Here is a 15,321-nt window from a genome sequence, read left to right as displayed (position 1 = left end):
GTCAAAGTAAGTGTTTCAAACCTAATATGATTCGATAAAAATTGGGATCGAAAGTGGCGGAGCCACACTTTGAACAACGGTTTCATCCGACATCATTGAATTTTGTGTAGCAAATACAACGTATAATAGAAAAAATTCGAGCGACACCATTATTTTTTTACGAGCGACACCATTGTCTTTTTACAAACGACACCATTCTTTTGTTTTCTTCTAAAAGAATTACATAATAAACAAATTTATATTTAAAAAATTAAGCCCAGTTACTTGAATTTAATTAGTATACTTTAAATCATTAAAGGTCCATGTTTAATTTTTATTTTTTCTAATCCAGTAATCATTATAGCCTCATGCCTAATTGGTTTTGTTTCAATTGTTTAACCTAACAGGATGTTTGATGATCATTTGAATAATGCGTGCACTTGTTTGTTATAATGAAAAAGAGGGGGGGGGGGGGTTTGCAAGTTTCCATTGAAAACATTATGAATCATTTTCAAAACATGAAAATGCGTACAGAGCAACTATTAAATGCATTTTTTTATATATTTCAATTGACTTTGTAATTTTATTATGTGTTTTTATTCAATGACATTGTACTTTACTATGATATTTGCTTTTATTATATGATTTGACCTGACTAGATCCGAACCAATCCAAAAAGTTCGACTCTGGGTTACTATAAACCGGGGTATCCATAAAAAAGACACCATAAGAAAAAATTTCTGGCTCCGCCACTAAGGATGGATCTGCCATTTCTGGTGGTATCGTGTTCCGGTGAGGACTGTGGCGTGCATCTCTCATCTTTATGCTATAGATTCGAGCCTTCTAAACAGCCTTCAATTGGTTATTCCAATATGATTTAAATCTTCGATTACAACTTTACAAGGAAGGATAGAAGGGGCGAAGAGTAATCACAAACAAATCGACCTATAGTACATAAACAAGGAAAAAAGATTTGGGTTGTGCAGTCGTCCACCCAGCAACCCACAAGGATCGGCCTGAGTAAACCTTACATCCATCCTTGGGGATAGAGAGACTGTTTCTAGAGAGACCCGCAACTCCAAACTAAATAACAAATAAAAATACATAACTAAATATATAGAAATAGAAAGCTACCAATAACAAAATGTGTGGTGAAATAGTATCAGCAAAAATAGAAAAAGAAAAAACCTAACATACCAACATATAGGGTATGTTTGGCAAAAGTAGCTGGTGGCTGGTAGCTGAAAGCTGGTAGCTGTAGCTGGTAGCTAGTAGCTGGTAGCTAGTAACTGTAATTTTTTAGATATATTTGGTGTTTGGTAGAGTAGTTGGAGCTTTTAATAAAATGTATAAAATGACCAAAATGGACATAACTAAAAATTTAGAAAATTGGTGCATTAAAAAAAGTTCCTTATTTTTAGAGGTTAAAATAGTCATTTTTTCCCTAAAAGCTTGTAGCTCCTTCTAAACGCTACTAGTAGTAGCGTTCAACCAAAAGCTTCAAGCTCCTAACCTAAAAGCTTAAAGCTCCTTCAACCAAACAAGACTTTTTATTCAGTAGGAGCTTTTTCTTAAAAGGTTAAAGCTAGAAGCTTCTAAAAGCTCCATGCCAAACATACCCATAGACCCAAGTACAAGGATATTGTCATGTGAAAAAGTCCACCTAAAAGTGTAACAAAAAAGATATCGCTTAGAGAAAGCTAAAACACATTTGTAACATCCCCTAAAAATCTTTGACCTTAAGCTTACGTCTCCACAAACTCTTATCTCGCATATCCTCAGAGATGTGCAACTCTAGCAAATCTTGTCTAATTCGCTCATCGCAAATCAATTTAGGTATGCCTCTACTCTTCCTCCCCTCCACATATGGGGTTTCTAATGCTCTAACTGTCGCCGTCTCAGTCCCCTCATATGCGTAAGTCATCTCAATCTCCATTCCTTTGTCTTATCTGCTACACTAGCCACTCCTTACCTGTTTTCAAGTTCAACATGTTTGGTAACTGGTATATTGATTTTTACTAGGATAGAACAAATAAACACGGTCATAGCCTCACAAAGTTGCTATAACTCTAAAAGGAGGACATGGTAGCTCTACGCTATGGGGTGGATTTGATATTTCAGCTCGTTTCTGTTCTTGACATGTGAAACCTTCATGTTCGTGACAAGTGGAATAGTTGCTTTTACTCCATACTACATGTATAACACACTAGGCTAATGTTACATTGCCATGGACAGAAGAGATGTTGTGTTTATTAATGTGTCACGTCTTAAATACCATCAACTCGTTTTGGCCACGCTGGTTGTAGATGAAAGGAGAACTCTATAGTTAAATGTATTTGAGTAATTCTAGGATAAGCGACCTTCTAATAACTTAAGTCCCGATAGCTAAAAACAAATCCTTAAAACTCGTAACATGGATTATACATATACTGGTTGACATGAGTGACCAAATGTTACACCATGCATAAATTTACTGATGGATAATCACAGGGGAGTTGCTAGTTGGCAGCCCTAATTTTACCCCAAAAAAAATTGCAGTTATATCAAAATTATAATGTAACTTATGAATGACTTGTTGGATTGAAAAAAAAAACAAATATGCTACAGAAAATCATCTTAGTTCAACATTCATCTGTCTCTGCACCTGATCTCGAACATTCCACTGTATCGATATCCATCCATCAAATCATAATGCTTTTATTAGTAAATTTGGATTTGAAATGAAACACGCTTAGATCAAAAGATGTTAATCTACCTGTAACTCATTTATTTCCTCGTCTGTAAGAGAACGCTCCATGGAGCGATATGTGATCCTGTAACAATGGCTAGTCATTGCTTTCTTGTTGGTGAAGTTGTCAATCAATTGTACCTGAATATATAGATGAGTGTTATTTCATACTAAAATAAATAAATAAATAATCATAGAAAGAACCAAAGACAATTTTATACCTCCTCCGCAAGATCACTAGCAACGCCTCTGACAATTTCGCAAAGGTTGTTTTCTGTGAATGAGTCATTGATCCAGAAACTCATGTCTTTATAACAAGGTGGATACTGCATATAATATTATTTATTAGAATATAATATGCAAATTCTGAGGAACTCACAACAAATGAACCAAGTTGACAACTCATACCTTTGAAAATGGCTTGAATTTTATCCCAAGTTGACCTTTCGTAAACTGCATCAACAAGGGGAGGCCATGGAAGTCAAATCAGGTTCTTCAAAGTATATTACTATATAATAAGATTAGGACAAAAGTTGTTTTAGGCCAGCTCGTTTTGGCCCATCACATTTCAACAGCACCTGAACATTTTAATGAGTTTTAAATGCCAAAAGATGGTTCGTTCCAACTCAAAAAGTATATGCATCTCATGGTTGCATACAAAATCATTGAGTAAGAGTCATATTAGTTGGCTCCGTCTCAACTTAACAAATATAATATTAAAATCTGAATCGTGAAGTGACTACTAACATCAACTATTGCATTTAGATCCAAATTTCATTTTCTTACCGAAAAGGTGACGTGCCAAACCCTCAAGACAAGCTTTTAGATCATCTGCAGCGTACGAAGTTCCATCCTTACCAGAATCATTCCAATCATTTGGACTGAACATTCTAACTCCTTCCATCTGGATTGAGTTGATCAGACCCGAACCAACATTGATCGAAAAATAATTTATACATAATTAATGTTTAAATAAATGGATTGAAACTGCCACCTCGAATATGGGCCCAAATGATTAGTAGTAACGATAGGGCACAAATCATCAAACTTAAGAAACTGATTGTTATAGTTGGTGTCAAAAATACTCATATATTGCATTCTTGAGGATCCCAAGGGGATGATTGTCTCTTCTATGAAGTTGCAATCCAAGTTTAGTGAATATTAGATCCGGGACATTATTTGTCGGTTCATCCTTAACCACATCTGTATCACAAAACTATATCAGGACACAAAATTCAAAAGACTAGCTAGCTAACAGTTGACTTGATAATAAAAGATTCACCAAAAATTGGCATAGTATAATAAAAGGACATGAAACTTAACGTTTACAAAAAATGGTTTAGAAAAAACCTAATTAATGCAATAATCAACATAAGCCGGTGCCTATGTGCCTTGAGTGCCCCTTGGGCTTATACAATATCAAACTTGATAGCTGTCATCTCTATCCAAATTAAAAAAAAAAAAAGAACAAAAACAACTTAAGATGCTGTATCAAGTTGGAGGGCTTTATAACTGTTTCTGAAATCTGGATGATTGTCATAACATACCCAAAGACTGGATTGGTTTAGCAATGATTTTGAAAGTAAAAATTAACCCCAAGTAAGTGTTTTTCTATTCAATGCAATTTCCACTATTGAAATTAAGTTAAAAAAGGAACAGATAACAACAACAAAAACAATCCCAGATAAGATTTCATAAAGCAAAATATATTAAATTCTCTACCTACATAAATCAGCATGTATATAAGAACTCAAAACAAAAAGGGCAAATAATATATGGTAAAGTACACAATACAATGAAGCTAAATATCAGAAAAGAAAAGATAACCAAATGCAATTGAATGAAAAGGGGTAAGATATTGCAAGAAGAAATACCTTGTTTGGAGATTTGAATTCCACCGAGTTCAAGGAGTGAAGAAGCTATTGGTTGTGTGGATTTGTGTCTGCGAATAAAAGGTGAGGATACGAAGACGAAGGTGGTGAACCCATGTGCGGATTTGGTGGAATGAAGGAAGGAGGAGGGTTTGGAGAGGAGGATGTGGTGAGCAAAGGTGAGAGCAGCCATGGTGACTGGTTGTAAGATGCACCACAGCACAGGTTTTTTTTTTTTTTTTGTCCGCCACTGGAATCAATCTCGAGCATTCTCAGGGCGTATATCGGACCAAACGGAGTACACCGAGAGTCTCCTGAAACCACCACCAATTTTGAGGAAAACTTGGTAACCCACAGTGAAATTACCAATAATACTCGTTTGGCTGAAGGATCGAACTCAGGTTTCCCAGAGGAAGGCTTTGACGAAGGCGCACGCGCCCGCCAGGCCCGAGATGCATAACGTAGGCCATACCTGAGAACATAGGTGTGCATAGGATCAAGGCGTGAAAAGATATAAAGGAATAAGGAGATGGTATTCTTTTGGTTGCGATCATAGCAGCACTAATATACCGGATCCTGTCAGAACTCCCATCATTGCCTACCAATGTCTCATTCTACACCTGCACCAAGTGAGAGTAAAATTTGCATCCGAAGAAGAAAATGCAAGCCTTCCATGTTTGGATTGAAAAGGATTATTGTAAGTTTAGCACTTTTTTACTCATTAATTGATTGATTGTCAAAGTAATTACTTTTCTTAATCAAGTTTTGATAAAAGATATTTTGATTTTACAAATTATTTTCCTTGTTTTTACAAAAATATCATGTCTCTGCTCTCAAATCTATCTATATATTTAATACGCAACTTCATGAATAGTAAAGGTTTAGGATTAGGGTGTAAGGAGTGGTTAAACATTTTGGAGTGGTAAACCAAAAAACTGACCAATCAGAGTGCGCTACGTCAATCAGTGAAAAGTGTTCAAACTTTGGTGAAAAGTGTTGACAATGGTTAGACATTTGATGAAGTGGTAAACTTTAAAAAAAAGGAAAATGTGTGATTGGTTGAGAGATGGCATGGACCCCACCCACACATCCCCTCTCTCTCTCCTTCCTCCCCTCACCGCATCGTCAAGCCACCACCGATTTGGTAAACTTTGAGTGGCAAACTAGTGTTGGTGGTGGTGTTACCGAGTGGCAAACTCACTTTGCCGAGTGGGTTTGCCGCCCACTCCCTACACCCTTAAATAGAAAGGCTCCTAAAAATAAAAATTGTACAAATGGTCCTAAAAATAAACTCACTACATCAATTTTTCTTTCTTTTTTTTTTTGGGAGGAGGGGGGGGGGGGGGGGGGGGGTTAGGTTTTTTTTAGGTTTTTGTGGGGTGTGGGTTAGGTTTTACTTTATAATGTCTTCTTACACTACTTATTTTTAGTAGCCTTTGTAAAATAACTTAACCCGAATAGCAAATGAGGGCGTTGGTGGGCTGTGAATTTAGGTTTAACCCATGGTGTTCCATAATCAGACTACATTTGCGAGAAGAAATAGGTTGTTGGATGAGAGAACAATTATGACATAGGATATGTAATGGAAGGGTTAAAGTAAGAGAGTATGCTAAATATAGGAGATTGTAAAGTGAATGAATTTTCGTTGGTTGAATCACATCAGTGCACTATTTGATTACAACTTCGGTGGTGTGGCTAGTACGATCAATTCATGTATTGACCACGCTATTTGTTCAAGATTTAAGTTATGGGTAAAGGATGGATAATGGATCATCGATATACGAAGAAACCATTGTGTTTACTTTTTTTTGTTACTCAAAAGAGAGACATTTTAATATGTGTGTTTACTTTTTTTTTTTTGTTACTCAAAAGAAATACATTTTAATACGTACGAATGTATGTATATCATTTACTTTTGTTTTCTTCCTTCTACATACTTCTTTGAATCTGGAAGTAGCCCAATGTCAACTAAGTTCTAAAAATAACATGGATAGTTCACTTCTAATTGCAACTTCTTGGATACTTTGTTATTGAACTTTTGAACTTGCTATCAATGTACAATAAAATGAACATATGTCACAACAAGTAAATTTGAGTACGTTTGCTTTTTAAGTTCCCCTTTTGTGTGCAAATGAAGAAAACTTTATTCTTATTCGCATCGCGCGTCCACTAAAAGTGTCTTAGGTGTTCCAGGACACGGGTCTCCGCCAAAATTTTCTATTGTATGAGAAATCGAACACTGCCTTCTCCCTAAACAAGCCTGAAAGATCAAAATGCATATACATACAAGTCAATATGTTGTATGGTTGCAAAAGGTTTTAAACATCCTTAACAAGTGCCTTATGGTCATTTTGCAAAGTAAATCAAAGAATTTCACCTTTTCAACGATTTGTTTAGAATTTGATGAATGACAATTGCCAATGGAATAGCTTCCGCAATCGCCTGAAGGGTTACCATGACTTGCAAACACAATCTTGGAAATGATTCGTTTTTTAGGACATCTTAGATGAACTCTAGGCCATGGTCTCCAATGAAAGTGACCACGTACTCCCCATGAATTTATCATAGGAGGATGTAAATCCGTTACACGCCCACAAACTTTGTTGACTGAAACTGAATCTAGTGAAATATTTAGTGGGTTTCCATACTCTTCCTCAAACAAAACCAACAGGTTTCCCGTTGGTTTAAGGAAATATCGCGGTACATTGTACCTGTTAGACATATGCCAAATCTTTTGTTTGTCACATATGCTATGAAATTGATTAAATGAGGTACACAACTGAAAAGATGTTTGTCATGGTGAGATAAGCAGATATTGCATATTCAGCGTTTAAACTAACCATGTTTGTGAAGGAGATCCTGAAGGAGTCTTAAAGGAGACCCAATATCTTCCAATACTTTGCCCATTGATCCAAGCTTCTCCTTTCCCCATCGAACCAAGGTTTAGCACAATCGGGCTGTCACCTTCAGGCATGTCAAAAGTTGTCTGCAGGTACGAAAAAAGTTCACAATTTTTAGAACATGTAAGTAGTATGCACATTATTTCAAAGATGCATGTTTAACTTATAATGATCCGGCGTTAACCCTTGTGTTTTAGTGTCCAAGGCTCACCTTATACCATGTTAGCATATTAGGGGTTTCATACTGGTTCCATGAGACATTACTAGACCCTTCAGCGGTGTAAACCGATAGCTTCTCCCCGAGTAATCCGACCTGTAATTATCAATTATTGAAATCTCATCCCACTCATGTATGTGAGTATTTAAGATGGGGAAATCACCAAAAGGACCATCTTGACCGATGAGTTTGACAATATACCTTGACTTTTTTACAAAAAATATCATTTAGCTTTTTTTTTTTTTTCTAATTCACAACTTGCTTTAGCCAAACGGAAGCTTCCACGTGGCACGCCTTGTTGCGCCATATTCTCTTGGATACTGCAATTTGACTTGAGACTATGAGTTGGTGGTTGGTGGGGCGCTAACGCAACAACATGTTAAGCACCGGTTGATTGAATTTTTCTTAAAAGTCAAGAATATTTTATCAAATGAATATGGACTTTTAAGTGATTCTCCCTTTTAAAGTACACGATACAAAGTATTTTGGTGTCATGGCTTACTTGATATCCCCATAAGTGGCTTGTGAAGTTGACCCCCTGAATCAGCACCTCTCTTAACCCTGAATGTTTACGCTCCATATGTGGTCCTGAGTCCTTCACAACTCAATCATCGGATCAATAAATCAGCAATGTAGTTTGGGTTCTTTATGTTTTACATACTAAATTTGACACTAAGATTGTCATGTATAACGTACCGGCAGCCCAACCATTATATTCAAGAAAGAAATGTTGTTGATTCCTGTTGACAATGAAATGGTGTCTTTCAATGTAATGTTTGGAACTTTACGAGTTCCATGTGTAGAACCTAGACGCAGATGGAAAGACAATATTGTCAGTTAGTACTAGATATGATAACATGATCGATATCAATTCAACATATAAACTCAATTTCATTCCTACCCACAAGAGCTCCATTAACATATGCACGTAAAACATGTCCACGAGAGTTCGCTTCAAGCATATATTGAGCTTCTAGCGACTTTTTCTTGATACTATATATTCACAAACATCATATTTACATTTATTTTCTTCTAGTTAGTCGAATGAACATGAAGATCATTAAACTTTACCTCATTATGTACCACAAATAATCTGAATCATCTTTTGTTGTATTCATTTGTTCTAGCAATGTATTCGACCTCAATGAGGTCTGGTCAAATTGGGGGACAGCTTCACTAAAGACCTCCCATTGTTGAGGTGTGTTGAACCTTATAATCGGTTGCATTGATCGTGTATTAACTTGTGTGCTTACCTGTTGCATTCAAGAAACAATAACTGTTTTATATCATCGTTTTCCAAAAGAGGCTATTCACATTCAAGAAACATACCATGGCAGTATTGAAAACAACATTTTTACAGTCGGGTAAGATGCTGATCGACTTTGGTGGCAAACTATATGTAGAATTGCGAAATACGACTTGAACACTTTTTTTACTACCGTTATTGAGAAGAAACGCTGCACATTCGCTCAAATTCCCCGTGTATACATATGCCTGTATGATTAATCCATATGTTTCAAACCAAAAAAGACGTGTATATAATCTAGTTTTTTTTTTTTGCAAAAAAAAAAAAAAAAAGAAAAAAACAAATGCTTACTTCTTGATTAATACCCAAGTGTTGAGTGGTTAACTCTCCGTAGAGTAAGGCATGGGAACATAGCTTCAATGCTGCATGCATATGCTTAAGATGCCCATACTTTGGTTGTCTGATCATGCCATATTCATCAAGAGGAGCTTGATCATAATATCCTGTTATAATGAATGATGCGGACGTTCGTCCAAAATTTGTTCCACCGTGGTACTGTCATAAAACAAAAGGTACAACTTCATGCATGTTTACTCAATTGAATCGATATAAAAGAGTGACTTCGTGTCATGATATGCAAATAATCAGGTTTCACATTGTTATTTTTAACACGTTTAAGTAAACATATCTAGCTGACAATCTGTTTAAAATTAGAATACATAGAAACTCCCAAATAAATTTTATAAGGTCGGGTTTGACTAGCTTAGATAAATAAGTTTCACTTGTCATGTATAGGTTACATGACACAAATAAATATTTGGGCACGTGTTTGGGTTCATCAATTCAACCCGACACGATTACCACCACTTGAGTATCATATATTCATATATATAAATAACGGATTTGTCTGATATTAGTACCATATAGTAGTTTACAAAGCTTCCATTCATCTTTACAATGAAAAGTGTTGTATGAAAAGCCAAATCTTGGGCTGATCTCATTTGGGGACCTTCTCCATATGGTTGTAAGCTTCAAGAAGCAGTAAACTAATTAGTAAAGATTAGTTTATGAGTTTCTTTAATTTAGATGTAGTATGGAAGTAAGTATCTACAAAGAAGTCCAATTTTCAGTCCACATGGAAGGCTTATTTGGCGAGTTTGGTCCTTTCCATGTCTCAGCACATCTCATTCCATTGCATGTGTTAATCTGCATGATGCATATGTGTGCCTTAAAAAGTCAATGTGTAACTAATGGAGTTGTTTAGAAGGTACAAGACACGAACCATTGGACCAGGGGCGTTGTCTTGCTTGCACATGATCCATGGTTCACTCGTGTTTTGGTCAACAGCCATTTGTGCGGTCCACTTAAGGTATCGTGTTCCGTCCTCATGATAAGCTCCTTCGACCATTTGGTACTCATTCTCTATCTACCAAGTATACAAATTTTGATTGCATAATCAAGTAAATAGAAATAAAAAAGCAAAAAAGTTGCAAACCTGTGATAAAATAATAGGGCCTCCTTGTGAATTAAACAAATTCTCTGCCTTCATCATGTTCACGATTTTAGTTGTGAAGTTTTTCATATGAAGCTACACAAACACACATATAATATGAGTTTTGAATTGAGAAATTACGTTTGACTTTGACTTTGACTTTGACTTTGAAGGTCAAAAGAGAGAAAATCACTGAAAATGTCCACTTTCATGGAGGGAAATTAACAAGATAGCCTTCACTTTTTTAGAATTATTAACCAACCAGAGCACAACATGTGTCTTTTGGTGCGTCAGATTTCAACTTGATGCAACAAATTTAAAAATATTGTGGTAGGTTGGATCCTTTGGCGTAACAAAATTCAAAATAGCACAAAAGATTCGATTATTTTGGCGCAGCAGATTCATCCTAGCGCAACATATCCATAGTGTTGCGCCAAGGGCCCCATGAATCAAGAAAATGATTTTTAATAAAATTAAAGTCGCGCAGGAGATTTCACTTTGCGTTGGAGATTTTAATTGAGGGTCTAATCCGTCAGTGATTGGTGACCAATGTCCTCTTGTGGTTGGTGAAAATTATTGAAAATTTAAAATATAAAGTCAATTGCCTATTGTCGTATTTTCAAAAAGTCAAGTTTTCTTTTTTACCTTAAATTGTCGATTGTTGCTTCGGAAGACAATGCCAGGAACATCATGCAACCAAAATGGCAAACCTCTGAAATTAAGAAAGAATCATAGTGAATGATTAACAACCCGAAAGGCGAAAGGTAAGTTATAAGTGTGAATGGTTCAAGTTACAATTAGTTACCCGTAAGTCCATTCAGCCTCAATGAAGGGGCCGATTCGAAGACACACATAAAGACCTTGTTGTTGGACTTGCTTGATGAAACTTACAATGTCATTTCTTCCAGTAAAATCATACTACAAATTCATCCAGCAAAAATAATAATAATAATAATAATAATAATAATAATAATAATAGTAATAATAATAATAATAATAATAATAATAATAATATAAAGTGCAATTGCATGAGTTGGTAACAAGTGAGCCGGTGTAAGTTGATTGAGAGATCACCTTGCCAGGTTGTGGCTCATGGAGGTTCCAAAATACATAGGTTTGTATAACATCTAGACCACCTTGCTTGGCTTTAGCTATCAAAGATGGCCACATCTGCCACATATATTGTGGTCAAGTGGTTAGTTTTTACAGCCACATGAAAATTGAAAACAGTTAGTAAGATTCTCACCTAGATTTACCAACTTGTTCATTTGCAATATTACAAATTTATTAGTTATATTATTGATAATGTTGACTATAAACATTTTATCATATATTCAATTATTGATCATAAAGTTATTTAAAAATTAAATCTATAATTGATAACAACAAGTTAATAAAATTATTTAAAAATTAAATCTAGTTTGTCTATTCTATAAATGTAAAAATAGTAATGGTAATAATAATTAATACGTTACGGTGACATTACGTTGTTCAGATTGTGACACTTCTTTTGTATTTAATTCCATGTCATGTAAATTATAAATAAGTGAATTTTAGGTTACTTTAATACAAGGGTGCACGGGGCGTTCAGCGGGGAGGATTTCGGTGAGCCTAGTCACCGATCGGGAACACCGCCGCCATCCAAGCGGGGACCCGAATCGGTGAGTGCTTTCGGTGTGGAGTCACCGCGTTGGTTTAGCACGATTGTCGAAAAACGACCGTTGTCCAACGGTCAAAATTTAAAAAAAAAAATCAATTTTTTTAACAATATAAACATAAACCAACCTAAATCAAATTTTTTACCACACCCACCACTCTCAAACTCACAAATCTTTCAAATACAACACAAAATGGATTCCAAGTTTCCGCTTCTTTCTACCCTACCGGACTTTCCCGACGATGGAGATGCATCGTCAAGCGATGGTAGCTTAATTTTCTTCCAAAATCTCATCCAACAAGCGGAGCTACTAGACACGGCATCGTCTAGTAAAAAAAAAGTTGTCCGTCGAGATCGTGAGGGAGGCCATGAGACACTCATGACCGATTATTTTGTTGAAAATCCAAAATTTAATGACGATACTTTTCGTCACAGATTTCGTATGTCCAAGTCTTTGTTCCTAAAAATTGTTAGTGACGTGGAAGCGTATGACGAGTGGTTTAAAGAGGGCTTAGACGGGAGAATGAAGAAAAGATGTGGAACGGGCGTTTGGTGTGGGGAATACTAAATCGTCCAGTGTGTTCGAAAACGGTGAGAAAGATAAGGTCCATCGTGTATACGTGTCTTATTTTACACAACATGATTATAAAAGACGACGGAAGGGCGATAGCACCGGTACATATTCAAGATCCTCCAGTCGAACCCGTCTTCGATGATACAGCTTATAGCGAGCTCATTGACGAAGACACGCTTTGAGACTAAAACACGATCTCGTTGAGCATCTCGGAAGTTTAGATCTGCCTCATCTTGAAGTGAGTTCGGACGACGAGTAGTTTGTTTTTATATTTTTCTAGTTTGAATGTAATTTTTATTTTTCTAGTTTGAATGTATTTTTTATTTTTTCTACTTTGAATGTAATTTTTATTTTCCTAGGTTGTTTTTTTTTAATTTAATGAAATGTCTTTTATTTAATTTTTATTTTTATTAATATTTTTTTAATTTATAAACATGCATAATTTTACAAAAAAAAAAAAAAAAAAAAAAAAAAAAAACCCAAGTCCCCTAAGAGGGGAGTGCCGCCATCAAAACGGGGTGTTAGGGGAGTTTAAGAGGGGAGTTGACGTGACACTAGCTAATTGGTGGTGCGTAAGAGAGGGGACTCCCCTCTTAAGGGAGTGCCCCTTACACCCTAAGACCATGTGTAGTGGTAGAACCTTATAATGCCCCCACCATGGGGCATTATACGACACGTGGCGTCCTAGTCAGCAAGGGGGCATTATAGCAAAAGTGGTGTAGTGGGTATAATGCCCCATAATGCCCATTCAATCATAAAAAAAAAAAAAAAAAAAAAAGGAAATCAAATGTCAGCCCCACTTGGTCCCTTTCTATTGGTCTAGCCCATGTACATGTCAGCCCATGCAAGAATTTTGGGCGTTTTCTTCAAAACGCCGGCACCTTTTATTTTTCAAAAATTTTGCCTTATAACGCCCCATGTAATGGGGGGTGGGGCGTTATAGGGCGTTTTCGGGCAAAAAAATTTACAAAAAACGCCCCATTACGCATGGTCTAAGAATAAACATTTTTGTCGATACATAAAGTGTTACGAAAGTCTTGGGGGCCTTAATCTGGGAGCAAAGTAATTAATATCGCTCTTAGCAATAAATTAACTAATAATAAATGCGTTTTCCTTTTTTTTCTTTTGAAAAACTATTTTTCATTTGCAGGAATTTGAACTCATACCACTTTTGTGGGAGAGCAAACACCATATCACTAGACCACTTTTCATAGGTAATAAATGCGTTAATTATCAGGAAGCATAATGTGAAAGAGAGTATAAAACGTACATCAGGTGTGCTTCGAGGATAATGAATCGAGCCTGAAAACAAAAGCTTGCGATGCCCATCTATGATAAGCGATCGCCCGTCATAACTCACATTTGCTCCCTCCACCACCACGTTAGCGCCACCACTGACCACCACTAGTAGTATAATACTCCACCACACAAGCAACACCATATTGTTTCTGTTTTTAAAACAAAGTGAGAGAGGGGATATGTGAAAATGTATATGTTGGTGAAAATTTAGTATGTGACGTTACATGGAATTAATGATAATGGTTGTGTGTTGTGAGATATAAAGAGACGGCTGGAGTTGTTAAAGAAAATGAACAACATATTTGTTGCATTGCACGGCAAACATGGTTTTTATAGGTTGGTAATTGTTTAAGTGTGAATATTATTTTAGATAAATATACTAACGTGATGCCAAGAACAATACCTAGAACAATACCTACACGTCACATGTATGATCCATTTTGGTTGATAATCTTTTGTTTGTGACCAAAAAAATATGTAACAAATTTGTTTCGTGTTCGGCTGACTAAACAAAATGATTTGACTAATTTAAGTATGGTGTTATGCATCATAATATCGTCATTGATGCGTAATTTCTCAAACCAAACACCGTTAGCCTCATCCAGACTTTGATATATTGAAGTGTGGTATCGAACGTTTTTCTAGGTCGTTGGACTTGTTTTGGTTCGAATGAATGTTACCTCGTTGATATGCTCATTTTGGGTTCACCCTGTTTATAATCTCTTAAATGTTTAACTTGAAAGACTAAATTATAGTTGTTATAATTATATTAAAGTCACAGTTATTGAATCATGTATGTACATACTAAAACGAGATTTTCTTTTCACAATTCAACGAGGCACTATTATAGTTTTATCCAACTAATTTATCCAGGCTATCTTAGAGCACACGGGGCGGTTCCGTGATAGCCCAATATAACGAGTGATGGGTTTTGTCTTTCCACCGCCACTCAAAGTATAACGCGTTATTGTATCAGGGTTTCTCGATTCCGTGATATTTTCAACGCCGTGATGATATTATTTTGTGAGGGTAGTTGTTGGTTGGGGGGAAATTGTTGGGTGTGGTGGTGAGTGATGACCACCCCCACTAAAAAAAGGTTGTGAGTGATGGAATAATGGTTGATGACATGACGGAACTTGATTGGTGCTTATGAGTGATAGAATTCTATCACTAGTGACCACCCCCTCCCTTATCCCAATTATTTTCACCATTGGAAAGATGCAACATGATTATTATGCATGCTTAAATTATTATATATACATATATAACACTAGCATGAGACCCGCACGTTACGGCGGATGGGAACCTTGTTTTTTGTGCACTCGTTATAGCAAACAAAAGAGAGAACCTAAAAATAT

General features: G+C 36.0%; 2 protein-coding genes and 1 long non-coding RNA gene across 4 annotated transcripts; all 3 read right to left on the bottom strand.

The window, feature by feature from the left end:
• Positions 1–2,361: 2,361 nt before the first annotated feature.
• LOC110876412 (phenylalanine--tRNA ligase, chloroplastic/mitochondrial) lies at positions 2,362–3,158 on the bottom strand. Its single transcript, XM_022124586.2, has 4 exons — positions 3,116–3,158; positions 2,929–3,033; positions 2,735–2,848; positions 2,362–2,641 (listed from the first exon to the last, which is right to left on the bottom strand). Exons 2-4 carry the CDS (start codon positions 3,010–3,012, stop codon positions 2,591–2,593), a joined length of 249 nt encoding a protein of 82 aa, XP_021980278.2. The 5' UTR covers positions 3,013–3,033; positions 3,116–3,158; the 3' UTR covers positions 2,362–2,590.
• LOC110878788 lies at positions 3,157–4,835 on the bottom strand. Its single transcript, XR_002558222.2, has 3 exons — positions 4,582–4,835; positions 3,494–3,910; positions 3,157–3,285 (listed from the first exon to the last, which is right to left on the bottom strand). It is a non-coding gene; the product is annotated as an uncharacterized LOC110878788 (long non-coding RNA).
• Positions 4,836–6,576: 1,741 nt separating this feature from the next.
• Positions 6,577–14,193, bottom strand: LOC110878789 (beta-galactosidase 6). 2 transcript variants are annotated; one of them, XM_022127147.2, is made up of 18 exons: positions 13,935–14,193; positions 11,508–11,603; positions 11,239–11,351; positions 11,079–11,145; positions 10,437–10,529; positions 10,224–10,367; positions 10,053–10,147; positions 9,862–9,970; positions 9,293–9,496; positions 9,025–9,189; positions 8,767–8,948; positions 8,597–8,688; positions 8,392–8,501; positions 8,198–8,290; positions 7,690–7,791; positions 7,419–7,564; positions 6,956–7,289; positions 6,577–6,838 (listed from the first exon to the last, which is right to left on the bottom strand). In XM_022127147.2, exons 1-18 carry the CDS (start codon positions 14,103–14,105, stop codon positions 6,728–6,730), a joined length of 2,427 nt encoding a protein of 808 aa, XP_021982839.1. In that variant the 5' UTR covers positions 14,106–14,193; the 3' UTR covers positions 6,577–6,727. The 2 variants fall into 2 exon arrangements, with proteins under 2 accessions (XP_021982839.1, XP_035833500.1); XM_035977607.1 differs by lacking the exon at positions 11,508–11,603.
• Positions 14,194–15,321: the final 1,128 nt, after the last annotated feature.

Source organism: Helianthus annuus, chromosome 9, assembly GCF_002127325.2.
Source record: "Helianthus annuus cultivar XRQ/B chromosome 9, HanXRQr2.0-SUNRISE, whole genome shotgun sequence".
NCBI lineage: Eukaryota > Viridiplantae > Streptophyta > Magnoliopsida > Asterales > Asteraceae > Helianthus > Helianthus annuus.
Note: the sequence above shows the minus strand (reverse complement) of the source record. Positions and strands in the feature narration are given on the sequence as shown.